The sequence below is a fragment of the Ambystoma mexicanum genome, chromosome 1q (assembly GCF_040938575.1).
Source record: "Ambystoma mexicanum isolate Mex_15411 chromosome 1q, UKY_AmexF1_1, whole genome shotgun sequence".
Taxonomy (NCBI): Eukaryota; Metazoa; Chordata; class Amphibia; order Caudata; family Ambystomatidae; genus Ambystoma; species Ambystoma mexicanum.
Genome location: NC_090922.1, coordinates 1,473,770,174 through 1,473,794,757, shown reverse-complemented (window position 1 = coordinate 1,473,794,757; position 24,584 = coordinate 1,473,770,174). Strand labels below are relative to the sequence as shown.

The 24,584-nt window shown below is 47.9% G+C and overlaps 1 protein-coding gene across 1 annotated transcript in view; it reads right to left on the bottom strand.

The window, feature by feature from the left end:
- The window catches only part of LOC138549910 (HORMA domain-containing protein 1-like), a 1,553,847-nt gene that overhangs the window by 812,941 nt on the left and 716,322 nt on the right, over positions 1 to 24,584 (bottom strand). The window contains exon 10 of the mRNA XM_069642372.1: positions 23,648 to 23,799. Coding sequence (XP_069498473.1) covers positions 23,648 to 23,799 — 152 coding nt within the window. The remainder of the gene's footprint in view (positions 1 to 23,647; positions 23,800 to 24,584) is intronic.

The window sequence follows — 24,584 nt, the reverse complement described above, 5'->3', positions numbered from 1 at the left end:
TGTCTGTAGCTTTCCATATCAGTCATGATAAAACAATTGCTTTACTAGTGTTGCTTAGCCTTAGGAGGATTATTTGAACAAAGGTAAAAGTAGCACTCTAAATATAACAAGTATACTTTATCCTCACCGCTGTACACCAGTGTTAAGCAAAATCACCTGCAGTACCCTTTGGGAACACTACAGGCAATTAGGACTACAAGTGTAAGCACAATTTCACCTTTGGTACAAGCCTGTACTACACAGTAAAGTGGTAGCAATGGCTGAACAGCAGACTTATCTCAAGAGTTTAAGTGAGCAGTAGAACAAGTTACACAAAGGACCAACTAATACAGTGATTCAAATATACACTTACTCAAGATTCCTTGGTTAAAGAATATACATTTATTTACTCAGTCAGTTAGAAAACATTACACTAGCATAAGCAGCTCAATATCACACACTAATATACCACAAAAATCCATCCGGTAAGTACTTGAACAAGTTTAGCTCCAAAATGAAGTGGGAGCAAAATGGCACTTCAGATATTTAATAAAGGGATAAAAAGACAAAGTTATAAGAATAGACAACCCAAATACATTCATAGGCAGGGCAAAGGGTTTCTTTTAAATGCAACCAGCAATTCTTCTCAATAGGCGTTGGCCAAAGTCAATGGTTCAGATTCTTTTGTATAGGATAGCACAGTTCTGGTAAGTAACGGTTAAGTCTTTGCCACGGAGATGAGAAGAATTTGGCTAGGAGGAAAGTTTGACGTATGTTAAGGGAAGGAGAAGCCTTCGTAGTTGAGGAAAGTTTAACGCACTTTCTCGATGGCCGAAAAGATTTCCGGACCACGTTTGCACAGTACCTTGTCAATGAAGAAAGCTGTAGCTGAGGCAGTTGTTCCTGGCAGTTCGAGCAGATCTCGCTGTTCCTGAGCTTCAGTCGTGGGGACAAGAAGGAGGACGTCGGGAGGTTCCTGCACTGCCCAGGGATGAGGCCAAAAGCTGTAACTAGACGTCGGTTTAAGGTGCGAGTGCCTTAAAGTCCACAAGCTGGTTTCCTTCCCTCTGGCTATCCGTTTTTCAATAGCACTCTGATGAAAATTCGACCAGATGGGGACGGTGTCCAGGTGGCTTGCGAGTTGGTTGTTCCCACCAAACTCAAGGGAAGAAGTTAACCTTGAAGGGCTTCTCTGTCGATGGAGTTTCAGGCAATTCGGACCTGCAGCAGGGCTTCACCGGTCGTCCAGGAGTTGCAGCAGTCCTCTTCCTTCAGCTCGTCTTCGGTTCTTTCGTTCCAGTGGTCGACTCTGCTTTCCAAGTCCCAGAGAACAGTTTTCCCTCATTCATTACAGCCTGGCTGTCACTCACACAGCAGGGTGGTTGTCATTGCTGGACAGCCAGCCGGCCAATCACGCCAGAGTGCGTGCAGGTTTCCTAGAAGACTAAGCACAGGGAGTTTCGGGCACCTCCCTCACATCCTGTCCACCCCAGACACTCAGGAGCCAGAGGAGGGCTTCAGCACTGAAGCCCGCCAAAGGCCAACAAACAAAGGGACCAAACCTGGTTTGGCGCGCACAGACAAACACAAGAAGGAACTTTCCTAAAAGAAATGGCGAAAAAAGATGACCCGAGTCTGTTTGTACAGATAGGTCTTGGGCGCCATATTGAAAAACATGGCTGACCCGATTTTTAGCTCCCGTTGTAAGCGGTCGGGAAAAATCATGGTAGTTTGATCTAAACCACTGCCACCAGCCATTTAAAGTAGGAAATGGTAACATTTTACTGGTACGTGAGTGTTTTGACTCAGGAAAAGCTAGGCAACCCCTCCAGCACTCTATAGGAAGATAGTGTGCTGGGTCAGTAAATTTAAACAGACTAGTAAAGTCAATTTAACTTTACATACTCTGGGAGACGGGAGCCAGTCCCAGAGAAGGTATTTAAACCTTGGGAAGTCTGAAAGACAACCCTGTGCCACTTCACTGAAGGTGCTGTGTGACACACAGAAAAAGATGATGCCATTGGAGTTGTTTTAAAACTCCATAACCAAAGAACACAAAAGTAAAAAACATCAAAATACATGAAAGAGTGGGAAACAAGGCTCACACTCTTTCCAGGTAAAAAAATAAAATCCTAGAAATCCAGCAAAGTTGCTGGGGGTCTCAAAAGGTAAGGGAAATTAGCACATTTGGAGAATTCTCCCTAACAGCCCATCTACAACCTGACAAAGGACGAGGTAGATGCAGGACAACATTATGCCCAGCAACGACTAGATGGCCCACACCATGGTTGTGTTCGTCGACGACAGCCGCTGCACCTTCCACAGAATGGCTGCCATCCTCTCCTCTGAGGGAGACGCCAGGCGAGACACCGTAGTGAGACTAGGAACAGCACATTCTGTGATGGCGTCAAGCAGGACTTTGTATAGTTGACGGAGAATCCCATATCTGTTATTAGACGAACGGTCGCGTCCGGTGTCCTTCAGCCAGCTCCAGCAAGCGGGCGCGAATCAGCCAGTCGTCCAGGTATGGGTACACGTGTATGCCCTGTAGGCATAGATGGGCCGCCATTGGTGCCAGGCACTTTGTGAACAGGTTAACTTCAAGGCGAAATGTAGGACCTTCAACTGGTAGTGCTGTCCCTGCACCACGAAGCATAGACATTTCTGGTGTTTCCTGTGAATTGGGACAGTAGGCGTCCTCCAGGTCCAGCAACGTCAAGAAGTCTCTCTTTCCAATTGGGTGAGCACGTGTTGCAGCTTGACCATCCTGAATATTTGGGACTTGAGGTATTTGTTCAGATGTCGTCAGTCTAGAATGGGCCTCCAGTCCCTGTCTTCTTTCTGACCCGGAGTTGCTGGGGAACTAGCTCTATCGCCCCTTACCGCTGCAGGGCCGTACCTCTTCCAGGAGTTTGGGGATGTGCGGCATGTGATGGGCATCCGGAGAGATCCGTGGACACCTGTGCTGGAACTCCAGGGTATGTGCTCCTGACGAGCAACCAGATGGATCCGCGGATACCTGTGCTGGAACTCCAGGGTATGTCCTTGGGCGAGAGCATCCAGCACCCAGGAAGAGAGCGATTGCCTCCATTTTCTTATCGTTGGGGAGGAACCCCAAAACTGGCCCCAGATTGTACCACACATTTTTTTCGTAATAGTGTGCTCGTAAAAAAGGAGGTCGTAAATATGACTGTCGATGAAACAACAAAGAACCATTATGCCAATATTCCTGCAGGACATATGCAATGACAATAACTGTCTGCACATATCAGACCAGTAACCATATTAGGAGATACTATTGTCGTTGCAACTCTCATTATACTGTTAACCATAAACACAGCATCCCCCTCCCCTCAAAGATATCTATATTTTTCTCTGGACACATTGTCAGTACCAGCTGGAACGGCTCTAGCAAAGGTGCAACTACAGCGTGACTTTCGCACACAGAGAAAGGGTAAATCAGAGACAGACATAAAGAGAAAAGGAGTGCAGAAAGAGATATATAGAGCATGTGAGAGACATCCTCTTACCATCCATCGGGTACAGCTAGGATATATAGTATCTAAATAAAATTGTTTAAATACAAAAAAAGGTGTGTTTCATACTTTTGTCAACTTCATGGCATACTAGCTAAGTGTTAACATGCCAGATTTTATTTGTGCCATAATGGCATCTTTATAAAATAAAACATTTATGATAAAGCTTTATGTACCTCTATGAATATCTGATGCACACCTAGAAATTCTACAACAAAAGGATGACTCCCATCTTTTAAAAATAGATATATTTAAATTTGACTGCCTAACAGCGTTCTGGGTCCTAGCAAACCTAAACCTCACTAACTCACTCCTAAAATTACTAATGCCAGAAATAAAGGTTTATCTAAGCATTCTAAATTAGATCACCAGAATTTGCTGTTAAACCCTCTCTGAGCTAGGTTGAATTGGATGTGATGTATGGTTTTCCAAAAACCATAAACACACATTCTGGACTGATAGGAGAGTTCCCACCTGTCTATTCCCCCAGTTTACGTATCACACAATAGGATAACAGGTTTACAATGTTATAGTTATTTAAACATTCTTACCAAACGTGTAGCCTAAATCTGACTTGCGCTACAGCATATCTAACTAAGCCCTCATGAAATATCTACCCCTAACTGGCGCTGATGGGCTGCTATTCTAGGGTGAGGGGATAGGAAGTGAATTTGGCCCTATCTAGTTCTAGTCACCATAGGTTTTACAAAGACACTTTATATAACTGTGTGTAATTTGCATTGCAAATGAAATTTCTCACTTTTATTCGCTTTCTTTGCTCTGCATTTTCACACCTTAAAACACATATACAAAACAGGAGTCTGTTTTGATTCATTAAAAAGAACACTGTTTATCGGTGTTTCAGAGACCACACCTTGCATCCAGATTTTGTTCTAGTGCAACCTCGTTCTTGACAGAACCTTCCACCCAACGGGGAAGAAAGCTACAATGCTAAAAAACAATTTCTTTCCTATACTGACCCTTTTACCATGCAACTGGTATGTTCCTTTTTCTAGAAAGGGTCAAGTCTGGCCTACCGGTTTCAGTGGTGTCAATTATTCTCCCACTTTCTTCAGGGCCACAGCACACATTAACATGCTGCCAAAAAGAGAGTTTCAAATATCTCTGCACGGAATTCACCCAACCTGTAGATAATACACAACGTGGGGAGGGAGTGGAAAAGGGGGGGAGGAATATATTATTTTCCTATACTCTCTTATTACACATTCTTACATTGCTACTATATTCCAAAGAGGTAGCATTTCTTACCCTTTGATTTAGCTTGTATCGGGTTCAGAGAGAGGATCACCGGACTGATAATTAGTTTGGATGCATGTTTATTGGTGCATTCTAATGCAACCTGAAACGACATATATGTGTTTGTCAGTTTCCAGGAAATGAAGAAGGACTTTGTCTAGCACGTCTACCACGTGTTTTCATTATTAAAATGTTAGTCTAGTGTGTCTTGTTAAGTGCACATGTCCAGTTGGACGAGTGTGCACTATACATCGTACAGGATCGTAACCCTCTCCATGTCTAGGTAGGAAGCGAGAAGAGGACATTGCTTACCTGATTAATCAGGTTGCGGTCGTGCTAGGAAGTCTGCCTCGCATCCGCGATGCTCGTTTTTGAACATATTACTTATTGCCGTCTGATCCAGTGTATACATCAGCGTGCGTGATCATCGCGCATGTCCATCGCGAGTCCTACAGTCAAAGAAGGATTCACGTACGGCAGGCGAAAGGCAGCACCATCTTAGAGCAGCATCTACGTATGAGTATACCAGACTCAGATGTCTCATATCCCAGTGAACTAATTGTTCAGTGTTCTTACGACTGAGGATCTTATCACGAACAACAGTTATCTTGTGGATATGGACACATAAACATTAGTGATTGATTCGAAATTTGTATTTTGAATGAACTATCCATGTAATCACAAAGTCTATGGTTAATACGTAGTGTTATTTTCAGAGCTCACTGGTAGTTTTTTATTTTTTTATTTTTGAAATTCGTTAGAAGCTGTTCACGAGTCAGTGAAGGGTAGACTCAACCAGCCAGGCTTGTGGTGTGGATGTGCGATTCCACCTCATAGTGTAGCCAATGTCTGCAAATTAGTTTGTTCATTAAGGCCATCGCTGTCTGTTTTTAAGCGAAAAATCCATAGTTGTTCTCGCTTGTATAGGGAATTGTGTATTTTCCCACCTTTCTTTGGGATGGTCAGTTTTTCAATGATGGTCCAGGTTAACACAGAGGGGCCATGTTTTTGCAAGACAAGGGTCCTCATTACGAGTTTGGAGGCTGCCATGCCCTTAGAAAGGGCATGGCAGCCTCCAAACTCGGGTCGTGGGTCCCTGAATGGGGAAATACCGTGCCATTCTGACCTTGGAGGGCCCAGTATTTCCCCATTCAGGGAACCCGGACCATCCCCATTCTCATTTGAGCCCCCATAGGGCTCAATGGGAATGGGGAGCATGCTAACAACGGGCCCGTTAATTGCTTGCTCTATCTCAAGAGCAAGCAATGTTTTCACTAAATAAGAGGCTTCCTTGGCTGCAGCGTCCTCTGCTGCGTTTCCCAAAGAGATAACATCTGTGTTGGACGTATGGGCCTGGCACTTCACTATAGCGACCAAGGTGGGCTCTTTCAAAGCCTCGATGAGTTCTTTTATGAGTTCTGCATTTTGCGGGCTTGTTTGATGGCACAGCTGGGATATCCACGGGCTGTGAGTTTTGCAGCTAGGTGACCCGATTGGTTGTCATAGTCACCTGTACTGGAACAGTTTGTTTGGTAACAGAGGAACGGCCCAAAAGGTAGATTCTTCCTCAGGCTCGGAGAATGGTAGCTGTCAAAGAGTAACAGTGAGTTCCGATCTGTGGGTTTGTTGAAAACCTTGCTGGTGATCGTCCCATCTCTTATCTGTAGATGTAAATCTAGGAAATGGATGGAGTCCTTGCTGCGTGTTTCAGAGAAGGTAAAGAAACTGTTCTGTTCATTCAGCCATGACATGAAAATCTTGAGGTCATCTTTGTTGCCATTGAACACCATGAGGACGTCATCAATGTATCTTGACCACATTTCTATTCTTGGTGACCAGGGATTTTGACTGCCATAGATCACTTTGTCCTCAAAGTCTGCCATGTACAAGTTGACCAGGCTTGGTGCAAATTTAACACCCATTGCGGTACCTGATGTTTGTTCGGAAAAGGAATCCTCGTGTAGGAAGAAGTTCTTGGTCAGTGCGATTTCTGTGTAGTTGCATAATAAAACTGACTGGTGTGTCCATTGATGGGGTTTTGTTTGTGAGCACCCTCTCAACCACTTGGAGTGTTGCCATGTGGGGCATCTTGGTGTATAACGACTCTATGTCTAGAGTAACCAGCAGCTGGGACTCTTGGTTGAATGGTCGATTCTTAATCAGGTGGAGGACGGCCGTCGTGTCTTTCAGATAGGATTTCATTTTACACACCTCAGGTTTTAGGACGTAGTCGGCGAATTGTGACAAAGGTTCCAAAATTGAACCTATTCCCGACACGATGGGTCTCCCGGGTGGAGGTATTTTGCCTTTGTGTATTTGGGTAAGGTATAAAAGGTGGGTTTTGTTGGTGTTTTGGAATTAAAGAATTCGTATTCTTTGTTACTTATACGTCCCTCAGCACTGGCTTCCTCTAAGACAGGTAGGATTAGTTGGCGAATGCCTTCTGTGGGATCACTTCCTAGTTGCTTGTAACTGGTGGGGTCTCCCAGGAGGTCTAGAACCATCTTTCTGTAGTCTGCAGTGTCCATAATAAAGGTGGCTCCCCCATTGTCTGCAGGTTTTATTGTAATATCATCATTCTCAGCCAGGGATTGTAGTGCCACTTTATCTTTTGTTGTAAAGTTGTTGTAACCACGTCCTTGTTCTTGTTCCATTTCCTCTAGCTTTTTGATTATCGCTTTCTCAAAAATAATTGACTCGGAGGTGATTCCATTCGAAGGTCGATAGTAGGTGGACTTGCCCTATAAATTGGTTGCACTCTTTTCATCCATTGTGGTTATATTTCCAAAGAATTGTTTAAGGCGTATCTTCCTAATCAGCTGTGCTATTTCGATACGGGTCTGGAAGGGATCATGGGTGGCCGTGGGTACAAAGGATAAACCTCTTTCCAAGAGTTTGTATTGGTCCTGGTTGAGTGTGTAGCTGGTAAATTCATTACCAGAGACATAGGGTCTCATTACGACAATCCCGGAAAGAACGGAGCCATTACCGGCATGGAGGAAGTAGCGGGTCCGTGCTCCTTTGACGCCGCTAATAGCGGCTGGTACCGAGTGCGCGAGCACGCGTGAACCCCCATGCCGGTAATGGCCATGTCGCTAATGGCCCTCCAACCCCCCGATAGCGCCATCACAGGACCCGCCGATATCCCCTCTGCCAAGGACCAACCCCTTAATACCGACCCGGTAATAACATCATGTTAATACCGGGCTCGTAATACCGGACCTGGAAGTAACGTCACTGTTTCGGAACGGGAAATGAGCCGGTGGCCATCTTTAAAAACACAATCCATTGCCATCCTCCAAAACCACCGCTGCTACAGAGGAGAGACCAGGGCCATTGCAAACATCATACCCAAGGCTACCAGAAAAACCACCCCCCGCCTGCACAAGAAGCGCTTCTCAGATGAGGAATTAAATATGCTGGCAGATACCCTCGTTGCCCATGCCGATGAGGTATTCACAAATAACCTCAAAAGGGAGGCGCAGTTGAGGAAGAAGGAAATCTGTGAGGAGGTAGCAGGCAAGGTGTAAGCTGTAGGCACTACCCCATGCACAGTCAAAGACTGCAAAAAAAGATGGGACGACCTCCGTCTCAGGGCCCGGAACATCCTGGCCAGCAACCGTAGGGAGGCCATGGCCACTGGCGGGGGTGCGCACTCACAGGTGAAACTCATGCGCTGGGAGGAAACCTGCAGCACAACTATCCAAATGGAGCCGATAGAGGGCTTCAGGGAAATGGAGACGGGTGCCGGACATCTGGAGATGGAGGTGAGTGACCCTGCAAACCCCAGTAGGCCAAACTATGACGTAGCACAACTGATGTGAAAGTTAGCCGAGCCAAGGCAATGCATGGCCCATCGTACACACATTTACAGATCCATGTCCAGATGGAGGCCCAAACCCTGCCACACTGAAATGCATGCTGTGTGCCAATCTTTCTATCAACAGACACCCAACACACAAGGACCATTTGCATGTAACACATCACACAAACCCCAATACAATGGCATACCACCTGGTATGCATCAGTGCCGAATGGAGAGGCCACGGCTAATGCCAATATGCCCCCCTTCCCTTGAAACTACCCCGTGTCATACACCTATAAGATTGCAATGCATGAGAAATTAAATACTGTACAGCACTGTACAGGCTGCTTGCATGTAACACCATCACTGATGCCCTGCATCTCTTCTTCCCCCACAGGCACTGATGGAGAAGGTGGTAGTCAGGGCCCTGCCCCAAGGCCATCCGCCTCCAGGGCCAGACCGCCGGCCACTGGGCAATCCACCTCCGGGGCAGCACCGCGGCCCACAGTCCAACCAAGGGGAAGTGCACTGGCCATGCAGGCACATGAGGACAACACAGCAGTGGAGGAGACTGCTACCACAGAGCTGCAAACACCAGCACACGGGGAGGCTGATGGCACCCAGTCCGCTGCCACAAGCTCAGTGGGTGAGGCAGTAGCCACAGCCCCACTCAGTGACGTAAATGTAGAAGCAGAGGAGTACGTGGACCTAGATGGAACAATCCATGTGGAATGTCCACACACCCCAAGCCCCCCGTCCACCCGCCGACACGCCACTCAGGGCACACTCTCTAGCCCCATGCTGGATTCTGCAGTACTACTGCACAGTTCCGACCTTAGTACCACCCCAGAGGCCAGCCCTGCATTGGCACACCCAGCCGCAGCACCCTCAACCTCTGCTGCTCCCATTGACATGGAGGCACGGCTGTCAAGGGTGGAGGCAAGGCAGGACTTCATAAATGACCTTGTGTGCCAATATGTGGCTGACGGAGAGGAGACACAGCGAGACATCCATCAGGACATTGCTGGGAACAATGCAGCCATCAATGCCTGTGCAGACATGATCCGAGACAGTTTGGGGGCTGTCACACAGGTCCTGACCAACATGCTGCTACACATGCAGCGCCAACAACCTGCACCAGCCGTGCCAATCCCAACTGCATCCACCCCATCCTCCACACATGCATCCTCCGCCTCCTCCAGCCCTGTGCGGATGACAAGGCGGAGCGCAAGGCAGACCGAAATGCTGCCCCTGACACCAAAAAAGCCGCAAATAGTGTGGGATGACAATGGGTGAGGGGGGAGGTGGTGTTGGTGGTGCATAGGGGATTAATGGGGTGTTCATTGGAGGTATGGGGTGTTCATTGGGGGGTATGGGGTGTTCATTGGGGGTATGGGGTGTTCATTGGGGGTATGGGGGTTTCATTGGGGGTATGGGGTGTATGGGTGTTTTGGGGGAGGGTGGAGAGCATGTGAGTGGTGGAGGGTGGAAGCACTTTTCTATATTTTTCATTAATACACCCGTTGAGTGCAAAATCATTTAATGCCTGGACATTGTTCATTTCGTGTGTGTTCATTCTGTTCATGACAGTGCACTGTGCCCAAATCCCCACACACACTGTGTCCATGTCCACACAGACCCAGTGCTCAGCGTAGCTGTTAGGCGGAAACCTGTGCAGTTCCCTCTGGGACCACTGCAAAAGATTTAGGACTACAGGCGTTGGCGGTGAACTCACTTGGTAGCAGTCTGCACCACACAGATTCACTTGGTAGCTGTGGCTGAGCAGTCAGACTTCTCTCAAGAAAAGTTGAGCAGTATGTGGAGTATACAAAATAGGGCAATTCTTCACAGCAAGACAAGCAAACACGCAACGAGGCTTAGTGTAAAGATATCAAGGTATTTATTTATAACACAACATCCAGGGAAAACACTAAAGCAAATCATGGCAAACAAATGAAACACAATTACTCTACGAAGTAGAAAACGATCAATCCCCCTAGCAAAATATCGACAACTCTAGGTTCTACTGGTACCACTTATTTTCAGACAGAGGTGTATACCTCAACCTAGATGACACTCGAATATTAGTTAGGAAGGGAGAGAAAAAGATAGGCAGGTTATGAAATCAACACAGTTCAATCCTACGCGGATAAAATGCAAGGCAGGAAGGCAAGAATCACAATAGATCATAAAGTTCAGAGGCCAGGCCCACTCGGAGAGAGGCAAGGCGCGATGTCCCAGAAAGTCTCTAGTGGAGATGCATTCAAGTCTTTATAGCAAATTGTTATCGGCTGATTGAACCAGTTCAGAACAAAGAATGAGCAAAGCTTGGAGGCGACCCAGCGGAACGGAGAGGATTAAGACACCTCACTCGAACCGAACGAAAGGGAAGCCAGGCGGACACGGTCCGTTGTTGTGGAGGGCAGCTCCGGCGGGGGCAGTTGTTCCTGGTGGTGGATGCACGTCGGGTCTTTGCCAAGAGTAGAGATGATCTCGTCGTCGAAGGAAAGTGAAGTCTGGTGCACCACCAGGGAAGAGACCAGCCGCGGAGTGCTCCGTCACAAGGCACCACCTTTTGGTCGCGGTACAGGGGTAGTGGCTATCCGGTTGCCGAGGTGCTCTGCACGGGCAATTCGACCACTGCGTCCTGAGGCGAATAAAAAGCAAAGGGGACTGGTTGTTCCCACCAGTCAGGGGAAGAGACTCTCCGGCAGGGAGATCTCCTCTGTCGTCGGGAAGTGGTGAGTCGGCTCAGCAGGGCTCCACCGGAGGTGTCGTTGTTGCAGGTCGGCTCAGCGTTACCCTCGTCGGATTCTTAGGTCCTGTGGCGACTTCTGAAGATCCAGTCCCAAAAGCCCTGCTTTTATGCAGAAGACCCCCATTCATTCAGCCTAGCTGTCAATCAACACATGCTAAGTGGTGAGCGGGAAGGCTCACCACCTGGGCCAATCACTCCAGAGTGCGACCGGAGTTGGCAAGGCAACTCGGTCCAGGGTGCCTAAACCCCCTCCCACACCCTGTGGTAACCCAGACAGAATGGCACCACTTTGGAGGGTCTCTGTACAGAGCCCGCCAAAAGTGGAACAAAGGGCTCGACCTTTGGTTTAGGAGTCACAGAGACAAACAAAGACGCCATTTTACAAACCGAGTTCTGGCAGAAAATACCACTCGATAAACTCGATAAGTAGATCGGTGGTATGTCGGAGATTAATGAGAAAAAGTATCAATCTCCAACAATGGGACGAATCCCATAGGGTTATGCTCGGGGTCGAACATAACAAGTAGTTTCCACTGCCACCAGCCAAAACTCGACGAGGGGGGACCGGACAGTGCCCCCTCGAGTAACAGATCCAGGAGTAATCGAATTACCCCTACTAGTACGTCCACAATAAGATGGTTGGTACTAGTTCTGTTAGTAAATTTAGGTCTAGTAAAACCAATGGTGACTTTACATGCCCGGGGAGACAGTCCCCGGGTATGGAGTCTTTGGTGAGGGACCTGCTAGGGCGCCCCCGTGTTACGGCACGTAGGGTGCGGTATAACACACATAGAAAAAAATATGAGACCCTATGGAGTAAAAGACCCCATAGCCCATCGAACAGATTGACATTTCAACGGAATTATACCCATACATGTCCAAGAGTGGGAGGAAAAGAGTCTCACTCTTGGCAGGATGGAAAAAAACAAACTCCCGAAATCCAGCAAAGCTGCTGGGGGACTCACTAGGTTAGGAAATTCAGCCTAAACAGAGAATTCTCCCTAACAGTAGCACTGACACATAACCATCAAAGTCCCTGTGACCAGAAGTATTCGTCAATCAGTGATTGGCGTACAGCACGGCCATCTTGTGCATCACATACTGGCAGGGGTTCTGCTTCTCCTCCATCATCATCCTCATCATCCTCACCCGGTGCATGCATGTCAATGTCAGGTGGCAGTGGTACATTTCTCTGGATGCACATGTTGTGCAGCATGACACAGGCCATGGTGATCTTTGCCACCTTCTCAGGGCCATAAAGGAGTGCACCACCAGACCTTCTCAGGCAGCGGAACCGCGCCTTCAACAGGCCAAAGGTCTGCACAATCACGACACGGGTACGGGTATGAACCCAATTGCACTCCTCTTCATGCCTGTTACGTGGGTTCCGCACAGGGGTAAGTAGCCACGGATTCAAGGGATAGCCTCAATCACCTGCATCGGAGCACAAAGAGGTATGTGTGAGTCATTCTGAGCTGCCACCTTTAGGATTCACGGCCATGGCCGCAGCTATTTGGTGTTGAAAGGCACATGTCCCTGTACCTATGCACACAGATTATTTTGATGCATTGTGTACTGCAATATGGTCTGCTAGTGTGGATTGCGTTGTACAGATTATGCAGGGTGTTCACTTGCATGCTGATGCGGATGTACTGTGGATGCGGAACGATGTCTTTCCACCAATAATTGCAGTGAATGCTACTCTGTACCTAATCACACTAGCGACATTGGCACAGTTGTAATCATGTTTGGTCATGCATCGCTTGACACACCCATGGTGGCCTGCTTGTGCGTCTTGCATGTCGTCATTGATGTACGACATTGGTCTTATGTATGGCATTGATGTGTCATGGTCGGGTTGGGAGGTTCAGGTCAGAGGTGTTTAACTCTGGGTGCATTGTCCACTCACCGCCCATTCCCACCCAGGTGGAGTATGCATCCCCCTCCCATTCCCACCCAGGTGGAGTATGCACCCCCCCATTCCCACCCAGGTGGAGTATGCATCCCCCCCATTCCCACCCAGGTGGAGTATGCATCCCCCCACCTCACAACCCTGATGCACTGCCATTGGACAGTCAGGCAACTCACCAAGCAGCCAGGCACGTCGTCCTGAATGTCGCTCCATGTGGCGGGGTAGCGTGGAGTTACGCAGCACCATGGCATCATATGTAGATCCGGGATATCTGGCGCCACAATGTGTGATGATCTTGCAGGAGTCACATACCATCTGCACATTGATGGAGTGGTATTGCTTGCGATTGCGGTACACCACCTCTATTGCATGAGGGACAAACAATTCCACATGGGTGTAGTTGAGGGCACCGACGCAATTGGGCATGCCTGCCAGTGCATGGAAGCCTACTTTAGTGTCGGCAAATCCTGGGCAGTCCGTGGTAGGGATATGTGGGTGCTAGGGTGCTTCAGGAGGGCATCCAGCACTTGGGTCAGCATACATCAAAAAAGTGGTTGTGATATACCATGCAGCTGACCCACTGTGTGATGGTAGGTGCCTGTGCCCAGGAAGTGGAGCACAGACACCGCCTTTAGTAGCGGGGGGATGGCAGTGCGTATTTCTGTGAGGCTGACAATGTCATCGTGTATCATGTCCACTATGGTGGTGATGGTGTCCTGGTCCAACCGGTACAGGTTGTGGATCTTCTCAGGGGTTAGATTGAATGCACTGGGTCTGATGCGAGGGATTGGTTGCTGCCCACGTGGTACCACTGGCTGCACTGGTGGAACTTGCTGGGTCTGTCTCGCCCTCCTTCTCCTCCTGCGTCTCCTCTGTGCTGCCTGTTGTTGTAGCTGTAGTTGTTGTTTTGCTGTTGTTGCTGTAGTTGTAGCAGTACAGGCATGTCCTCCAGCCCCATGATTGCAACAGCTAGTGGTATCATTTTGGTGTAGGAAGAGGTGTGGTGTGTGGGTGTACTCCTTTTGTACTGGGACAGGCTCCATTGACTCCACCTGTGGTGATTGTGTCCACCTGTGGCATTTGCCTATACTGCAGGTTGGTAATTACGGGTGGTCCGCAATGCCTGTATTGCCGCCGGCGTGCAGGCCCTTATTATCGGCTTTCGGGATGCCGGTAAGTGCATGCCCGCGTAACTTGTGATGTCCTCCTATTACCGGCATCCCGGTATTTCCGCTGCAAAGGGGCGCATATACGGCGCATGCCGGTATGAAGGGGCACGGTACGGGCGGTGGCGGTATCAGCGGGTTGTCGGCTCGTAATGGCCCGGACCCGTTAACGATGCCGGTAACACCATTCCGCCTTCCTTTTTTCATTACCTCCATGCTCGTAATGAGGCCCATAGAGTTGGTATCCTTGGTCATACCCTGTGGTGTCTGTGCCCCATCTACTTCCTGTCTTGGTGGCCTCCTGTTACTTAGGTTTGTCATACCGGCGGCGCATTCCCTCCACGGCCTCTGCTCTGTGTCACCCGTGGTGATTGGGGTAAGGAGCTACAATGCTAAAAATCAATTTCTTTCATATTGACCCTTTTACCATGCCACTGGTATGTTCCTTTTTCTAGAAAGGGTCAAGTCTGACTTACCGGTTTCAGTGGTGTCAATTATTCTCCCACCTTCTTCAGGGCCAAAGCACGCATTAAAATGCTGCCAATTAGAGAGTTTCAAATATCTCTGTAAGGAATTCATTCACCCCATCTGTAGATAATAAACAAAATGGGGAGGGAGTGGAAAAGGAATATTATATTGCTATACTCTCTTATTACATATTCTTACATTGCTACTATATTCCAAAGAAGTAGCATTTCTTACCCTTTGATTTAGCTTGTATCAGGTTCAGAGAGTGGATCAGGTGACTGATAATTAGTTCGGATGCGTGTTTATTGGTGCATTCCGATGCAACCTGCAACGACATATATGTGTCTGTCAGTTTACAGGAAATTAAGGACTTTTTCTAGCACGTCTACCACGTGATTTCATTATTAAATTGTTAGTCTAGTGTGTCTTGTTAAGTGCCTATGTCCAGAGGGACGAGTGTTCACGATACATCGTACAGGATCGTAACCTGGTCCATGTTTAGGTAGGAAGCAAGAAGAGGACATTGCTTACCTGATGAATCAGATAGCGGTCGCGCTAGGAAGTCTGCCTCACGTTCGCGATGCTCGGTTTTGAACAGTTTACTCCTTGCCGTCTGACCCATTGTATACATCCTCGTGCGTCATCATCGCGCATGCGCCTCTTGAGTCCTACAGTCAAAGAAGGGCTCGTGGACGGCAGGCGAAAGGAGGCACCATCTTGGAGCAGTATCTACGTATGAATATACCGGACTCAGACGTCTCATATCCCAGTGAACTAAATGTTCAGTGTTCTTATGACTGAAGATCTTATCAGGAACAACAGTTATCTTGTGGATATGGACACATAAACATTAGTGATTGATTAGAAATTTGCATTTTGAATGAATTATCCATATAATCACGAAGTCTATGGTTAATATGTAGTGTTATTTTCAGAGCTCACTGGTGTTTTTTTTAATAGAATTAATTAATTTTGTTACAAGCTGTTCACGAGTCAGTGAAGGATAGCCTCAACCATCCAGGCTTGTTTTGTGGATGTGCGATTCCACCTCATAGTGTAGCTGATATCTGCCAATTAGTCTGTTCATTAAGGCCATTGCTGTCTGTTTTTAAGCGGAAAATCCATAGTTGTTCTCGCTTGTATAGGGAATTGTATATATTCCTGCCTCACTTTTGGATGGTCAGTTTTTCGATGATGGTCCAGGTAAACTCAGAGGGGCCATGTTTTTGCAAGACAAAGTGTTCCACCATGGGAGCGGTGAGTTTTTTCGTGTGGATGCACGGTCTGTGTTCTGCCAATCTTGGTTTTATCGGGCGTGTGGTCATGCCCACGCATCGTATCCTACATGGGCATGTGATCAGATATATGACATTGCTGCTGTTGCAGTTAGTTAGTGTTCTTTTGGTCCATGGGAAATGCCAGCCAATGTCGATGGTTACGGTCATGGCTGTGCTTGGGCAGGCACTGCACTTTCCGCATGGTGTGTGTCCAGTTGGGGGTGGTTGGTTCCACAAAGTAGTCGGAGTACATTCTTTTGGTTCTTTATTTGTTTTTATTAGTGCATCTTGCAAGTGTCGCCTTCTCTTTATTGCAAATATGGGTTTCTCCAGTACTCTGTCTCCGACATTTAGAATGGATTTCTTTTTTGATTTTATTAACCATAGGAGAAAAACTCAAGACTGCTGTGATTTTTTCATTGGGCTCAATCCTTCTACCCTGTTGTTCTAACGTGATGTTTATGGGGATATTTTTGGCTCTTTTTCAGGCTTGTTTGATGGCACGTCTGGGATATCCACGGGCTGTGAGTTTTGCAGCTAGGTGGTCCGATTGGCTGTCGTAGTCAGCTGTACTGGAACAGTTCCTTTGGTAACGGAGGAACTGCCCAAAAGGTAGATTCTTCCTCAGGCTCGGAGAATGGTAGCTGTCAAAGAGTAACAGTGAGTTCCGATCTGTGGGTTTGTTGAAAACCTTGCTGGTGATCGTTCCATCTCTTATCTGTAGATGTAGATCTAGGAAATGGATGGAGTCCTGGTTGTGTGTTTCAGAGAAGGTTAAGAAACTGTTCTGTTCATTCAGCCATGACATGAAAATCTTGAGGTCATCTTCATTGCCGTTGATCACCATGAAGACGTTATCAATGTATCTTGACCACATTTCTATTCTTGGTGACCAGGGATATGGAGTGCCATAGATCACTTTGTCCTCAAAGTCTGCCACGTACAAGGCCAGGCTTGGTGCGAATGTAGTACCCATTGCAGTACCTGATGTTTGTTCAGAAAAGGAATCCTTGTGTAGAAGGAAGTTCTTGGTCAGTGCACTTTCTGCCAGTTGCATAATAAAACTGACTGGTGTGTCCATTGGTGGGGTTTTATTTGTGAGCACCCTCTCAACCACTTGGAGTGTTGCCATTTGGGGTATCTTGGTGCATGGGCGTCCGTTCCAAGGCACGGGAGACGGAACCTTTCTCAACAGAAAAATCTTCTTCACCTTTAAATTTAGAGGTGTACTGGGTAGCGGTCCATGGACCATGCGCTGCCCTGACTCCGCCATCCGGCGCCACACCTCAGTTCCCTTTTCCGCGTCGACGGATAGGGCCAAATTCACCAGCGCTCCTGGGTTTGGCTTCGGCAATGTAATTCCACGCGTGGATACTTCTTCTTTTTGTCTTTTCTATCATTCAGGTACTCGGTCCTCAGGCGTCATGCTCCTCCCTGGCGCATGCCGACTTCTACAGGGTTCAGCAGGTGTCCATCCTTCCCAACTTCAGACCGCCACACCCTCTGCCTACGTTGCCTTGGCCCAGACCTTGATTGGCAATCATGTTCGGCGTGTGACTCGCTGTCCTGGAAGGCGCTGAAGAACAGACTAGCCAAGTGGAGGGAGCTCTTCCAGAAGTCGCCTCCAGAGGATCTCAAGAACTTCGTGAAGCATCGTCCTAGGTCCAAGGTAGGGCCGATATTTTCCAGCGACTCTCCTGCACGGGAGGGACCGGCCAGGTCCTTCCACCAGCACATGCGCCGAGGCTGCTACAGCTACTGGCCTCTGGGCTGAGGGATCCTCGGATCCTCCCGGACGCAGTGTCGAGGGACCGGAAGGTTCTTGTACCAGGTCTACACCCGATGGGCTATACCCTTCTACCGGCAATATGTCCGAGGGGCTATGCCCTAATACCGGCAAAATGTCCGAGGGGGCGCCTAAAAGCAGCTCTACCAACCCCCGGGTCGCGGGTGTCACACCTACCGGGCCGAGGAGCAGGGTAGGTTCCGTGATCTACACGCGAGAGTCTTGGACAAGGCCAGACACAGCGGGCTGGGCAACACGTCGCAGGCACGTGGCAGGCAGCTCGACAAGATGGCTGACGCCATTCCACAAATTTGGCGAAGAACGAATGTCGAGGTGGGACTAGCCCCAACCAGATACGTGGCCTACAGTCTACCCTTCATTTGCGCAGGGCAACTTTCGCATGCGTCCATAGGGACTGGGTACTGCCAGTGAGGAGGCGCTCTTCGACAAATTCCTCGGCCTCATGAGGTCTCCTCAGATGGGGTTATCATCAAGGACACAGTCAGGGAAGTCCTCCCGGCCATGCTAAGGGCACCACAGACGCCTCCATTGGGCTCTCTGACCCGAGTGCAGCCGCCTCCTTCGGCTCCACAGCCAACTCCGCAACCTCTGCCACCTCCTCAGCCTCTGGCTGCGGTCTCTGTACCCCAGCCTCCGGCTCCATCTACCCCTCCTCCTCCACAAGATCCTCCAGATCTGCAGGACACGGACGAGGAGGAGGATCCGGACACGCCATCCTCAGCCAGGGCCTTCCATGAATGTCTTGTTGGCCTGGCGGAGTACCAAGGCCTCCCTCAGCCCGAGGTCGAACAACCGGCAGAGGGGGTTCTCACTGAAGTCCTTACAAGACGCCCCTCTGCCAACACGGGGATTCCACTGCAAACCGATGTAATCTCGATTGGCCAAGAAGGGTTGGCTCAAGCCCCACTCAGTCCAGCTGGTCAACCGACGCCTGGACGCCAAGTACAGGCAGATGGAGGGGGACACACTCTTGCTCTTGACCCACCCTCAGACACACTCCTCGGTGATCGCTGCGGCATCACTTTACTCCAAGCCTCAGTCGTCCTCAGCCTCCTCCTCTGCGGCGTTGCTAGGCAAGGAGAAGAAGATCTTGGAGGCTTACGGCAAGAAGATCTACTCCAACGCCTCCTTGCACCTGCGTCAGGCCAACGCAGATGCCAGGCTGGCTGCCGCCAACCAACGGTTATGGCCGGAAATTGCGGACTTCCTCCCAGAACTCCCCTCCCAATGTCAATCACGCTTTAAAGCGGGGCTAGCGGAGGCCAAGCTCGTGGCGCATTATCTCATGGAATCCACTGTGGCGAATATCGATACCTTGGGCCGTACTGTCTGCATTGCCACGGACATAAGGCGCACAGCCTGGCTCCGGCCGACGAAATTCAACTCGGACGTCCAGGAGCACATCCTAGATCTATCATTCGGGGGGAGGGCCTCTTCCACTCCTCTACGGACGAGGAGTTGGACAAAAAGAAGAACAGCTCACAAACGGCAAAGTCCTTGTCCATTCTTACAAAGACTACGCCCAAATCTTAAACCCAATCTCAGCAATGCTCAGAGAAGGGTCGTACATATGGAGGGTTCCGCGGCTTCCAGGAACGCAAATCCGGGCCACCGGACCGCTTGCCGTCTCAGAGCCGCGCAAACAACAAAAAGGGGGGAAGTAAGGGCTTTTTCCAGTTCCCATTCCTCAGCCTCCGAGGGAAAGAAGGCATGACACGTCCCTTCGGGTCCACGTATCTCCGGTGGGGGAGCAGGCTTGCTCTCCATGCACATTTTTGGCGGCAGAATTTCACAGACTCCTGGATCCTCTCCATAGTATCCACGGGGTACCGCCTACCCATCCCAGCCGGTCCTCCCTCCTCCCCTCCACACCCACAGGTTGGGACAGTAACTCTTTTGGCGGAGATCCAGTCGCTCGTAGAGAGCCAGGCAATGGAGGAAGTTCCAGCCTCCGAGCGGGGCTTTGGCTTCTACTCCAGGATTTTCACCATTCAGAAAAAGATCCAGGCGGGCCTGAGAGTTGTGCTGGACTTTTCCACCCTCAACCTCTCCTTACCCCTGCAAAAATTCAAGATGGTTGCGCCAGCTTTTATAGCGGAGACATTGGACAAGGGAGACTGGATGTGCTCCTTAGACCTGAAGGACGCGTACCTACATGTCCCAATTTCGCAGCCACATCGTTCTTTCCTCCGGTTCAGAATCATGGGCTACGATTTCCAATACAAAGTCCTTCTGTTTGGCCTCAACTCAGCCCCTAGGGTCTTTCCAGGCTCATGAACGCGGTAGCGCCCTCCTCAGAGCACAGGGCCTCCACATCTACTCATACCTCGACGACTTCCTCGTCAGGGCGACATCTCCGGAGGTGGTTCACCACTCGTCCCATGCCCTTATGAACACACTGCACAACCTGGGCTTCTCGCTCAACCTCAAGAGGTCACAGCTGCTCCCTACGCATACTCTGACATTGCTGGGACTCATTTGGGAAACGTGCTCTGAGAGGGTTTTCCCGTCGGAAGACAAGATCTCGGCCATCAAGAGGGCCACCGCCCACTTACTCACCAGATAGGTGACCTCGGCATGGTGGTACCAACATCTCCTGGGTCTACTGACGGCGGTTCTGTTAGCCGTGCAGCACACAAGACTAAGGATAAGAAGGATTACGCTGCACTTCACAGCCTCATGGAATCAGGAGCGGGACTCGCAATCCGAGATGATCAACGTACCTCAAGTGTGAACGGATCCGAAAGCAATCAAACCAATAGGAATGTGGGTTTCGCAATACCAAGTAACACCGGTAGAAATGGGAACCAAATCCCTCCTTTTTTCAACAGAGGGGAAGGAAAAACAAAGAAAGAGGGGCAAGGACAATGGCAACAACAATGGCAGAACCAATCCCCATGGGTGACACGGGCCAGAGGCCGCGGATGGAAAGCGCCGCCGGTATGACAAACTTAAGGAACAGGATGCCACCAAGACAGGGAGTAGATGGGGCACAGACATCACAGGGTATGACCATAGATACCAACTCTATGTCTCTGGTAATGAATCTATCCAGCTACATACTCAACCAGGTCCAATACAAACTCTTGGAAAGAGGTTTATCCTTTGTACCCATGGCCACCCATGATCCCTTCCAGACTCGTATCAAAATAGCACAGTTCATTAGGAAGATACACCTTAAACAATTCTTTGGAAATATAACCACAATGGATGAAAAGAGTGCAACCAATTTAAAGGGCAAGTCCACCTACTATCCACCTTCGAATGGAATTAATCACCCCCGAGTCAAGTACTTTTGAGAAAGCGATCATCAAAAAGCTAGAGGAAATGGAACAAGAACAAGGACGTGATTACAACAACTTTACAACAAAAGATAAAGTGGCACTACAATCCCTGGCTGAGAATGATGATATTACAAAAAAACCTGCAGACAAGGGGGGGGGCACCATTATTATGGACACTGCATACTACAGAAAGATGGTTCTAGACCTCCTGGGAGACCGCACCAGTTACAAGCAACTAGGAAGTTATCCCACGGAAGGCATTCACCAACTAATCCTACCTGTCTTAGAGGAAGCCAGTGCAGAGGGACATATAAGAAACAAAGAATACAAATTCTTAAATTCCAAAACACCAAGAAAGCCTGCCTTTTATGCCTTACCCAAGATACACAAAGGCAAAATACCTCCGCCCGGAAGACCCATTGTGTCTGGAATAGGTTCCATTTTGGAACCTTTGTCACAATTCGTCGACTACTCCCTAAAACCTGAGGTGTGTAAAATGAAATCCTATCTGAACAACACGACGGCCGTCCTCCACCTGATTACGAATCAACAATTCAACCAAGAATTCCAGCTGCTGGTTATTCTAGACATAGAGTGGTTATACATCAAGATACCCCAAATAGCAACACTCCAAGTGGTTGGGAGGGTGCTCACAAACAAAACCCCACTGATGGACACACCTGTCAGTTTTATTATGCAACTGGCAGAAATTGAGCAATAGATTGTACTTCAATCGCCCTGAGTACTTACCTGTTGGTGTGGTTCAATTTCTAGTAACTTTGGTTTTCCCTCCCTTTTAAATTGCTAGAGTGCCATTTTGCTCTTACTTCATTTTGTGAGCTTTACTTGTCTGGAACTTATTGGGAGTGGTGTGGTGTATTAAGAGTGTGATTTATAATCTGCTTATAATAGTGTAATGTTATACAAGAGTGAAATAAATGTATACTCTTTTACTTGAAAACCTTGAGCCAGTGTTTGCATGAATCGTAGTAATTGCTGTCCTATGTGTAACTATTTGAAACTGCTCACTTACTCTTGAGATAAGTCTGGCTGCTCAGCCATTGCTACCAGTTTAACTGTGGTGTACCAAAGGTGAATTTGTACTGTCACTTGTAGTCTTAATTGTGTGTGGTGTTCCCAAAGGGTAATGCATATAATTCTGCCTAACACTGTGGCCCTGAAGAAAGTGGGAGAATAATTGACACCACTGAAACCGGTAGGCCAGACTTGACCCTTCCTAGAAAAAGGAACATACCAGTGGCATGGTAAAAGGGTCAATATATGAAAGAAATGGATTTTTAGCATTGTAGCTTTCTACCCTGTTGGGGGGAAGGTTCTGTCGAGTATGACGTTGCACTAGAACAAAATCTGGATACAAGGTGTGGTCTCTAAAACACTGATAAACAGTGTTCTTTTTAATGAATCAAAACAGACTCCTGTTTTGTATGTGTTTTAAGGTGTGAAAATGCAGAGCAAAGAAAGTGAATAAAAGTGAGAAATTTCATTTGCAAAAGCAAATTACACACAGTTATATAAAGTGTCTGTGTAAAACCTATGGTGACTAGGACTAGATAGGGTCAGATTTTCTTCCTATCCCCTCACTCTAGATAAGCGGCCCATCAGCGTCAGCTAGGGGTAGATATTTCATGAGGACTTAGTGAGATATGTTGGAGGGCAAGTCAGATTTAGGCTACACGTTTGGTATGAATGTTTAAATAACTATAAAATTGTAAACTTGTGATCCAATTTCCAAAAACCATATCAGGATGCAAAAAAATATTAGAACAACACTATGAACAGGGTTTCTTGTGTGGAGATCTCTTAAGCCAGTTTTTTACATGGCCTTGTCAAAATGTGATCAGTGGAACAAAAGAAGATATGTTTTTATTAACTAAAACATTAGTGAATGAGTGCAGAAAGATTTAGGACTTTGTGGACGACTTTGTGGATGATCTCCTTTCACATTTGTCTCCCATATGAGAGGGCTCTTAAATAGACATTTATAGTGCCCTGTCCCAAGCCTCGGATGTACACTAAGTAAGACATATTTCACTAACTGTACATTATGGTCTTTTCAATTTTACCTTGGAATGTAAACATCATTAAATTCTTTTGACGAATATAAATAGGATAAATCAGTAACAAGAGAACATGTTTAGGTGGATAGTTCATCTAGTTTCTTTCAGCTTTGAGCTTACCAACCATTCTATTAATAAATGGTTAAAAGTCCATTATAACAGTTCCAGACAGTCGCTGCTACCGCTATTGGACACATTTGTATATTGAGAAGATGACAATCAGAAATGGACTTTGCCAATAATCGTTCAGGTGCTTGAGAAGGGGTTAAATAGGTGAACACCAAACATTTATTTTTTACTTTTTACACAAATATACTGACCATCATCATAGTAGAACAGCTTCATGGTGAGCAGGGCATTGTTCGGAAGGGATCCAAGATTATGCATCAGTAAGAACAGTTTTCGAATCAGAGTTATGGAGGCTTTCTTAATGTCTTCTGTACTGTAGTTTGTTATTATCTCCTTTTCATTGCTGAAATGAAAAAGAAAGTTGAGAGTACAACCACATAGAAAATGTTGTCCTGAATGTTTCTTCTGATTAGGGGTTGTGACGAATCGCAGAATTCAGTCACTTCTCCTCAGGGGGGAGCCTTTCCCTGTGAAGCTAGGGAGGGGAGCCCCCTGCGCGATATCCTGCCTAGGGGTAGAGCTAAGCAGGACCTCACTGGGAAAGACTCCCCCCCCCCGGGGACAAGGACTCCCGTTTCATGGAGAAACTCCCTAAGTTACTCATTCACAACCCACCTCCAACAGCTCCCATACGAAGAACCAATTAATGTATGTTACTGTGATACAGAAACATTACATTTCTCTGACAAAGGAAATGAGTACAATACTGTGAAGAAGATTGACCGAGACATGCAGAGTGCTCAGGCAAAAGAAACAAAGGACTTGGGCGCTCAATCCTGTCATAAGAGGAAGCCTGGGCGTTTCGAATCAGCTCTGTGTGGAAGGCTGAACCAGACCAGGATGCGCAGCTTGCAACCCAGAAAACAAGCGGGCGAGTGAAGGCAATGCAAGGAAAGAGTGAAGGCAGAAGAGCTGAGGGAAGGAAACCTCAGACTGCCTACCGAGTCGTAAGTGGTGGCGTGACCGAGAGTCGGTGGACTGTTCAGTCCAATAACGACGCTGAGACCGAGACCGCAGACCCGTTCCCGACATAGAATGGATGCAGAGAACAAGAGAGAAAGAAGTCGAGAGGCAAGAAGCCAACCTAACGAACAGAAGGAAGCATACAGCCCTGATCGCAGGCCCGAT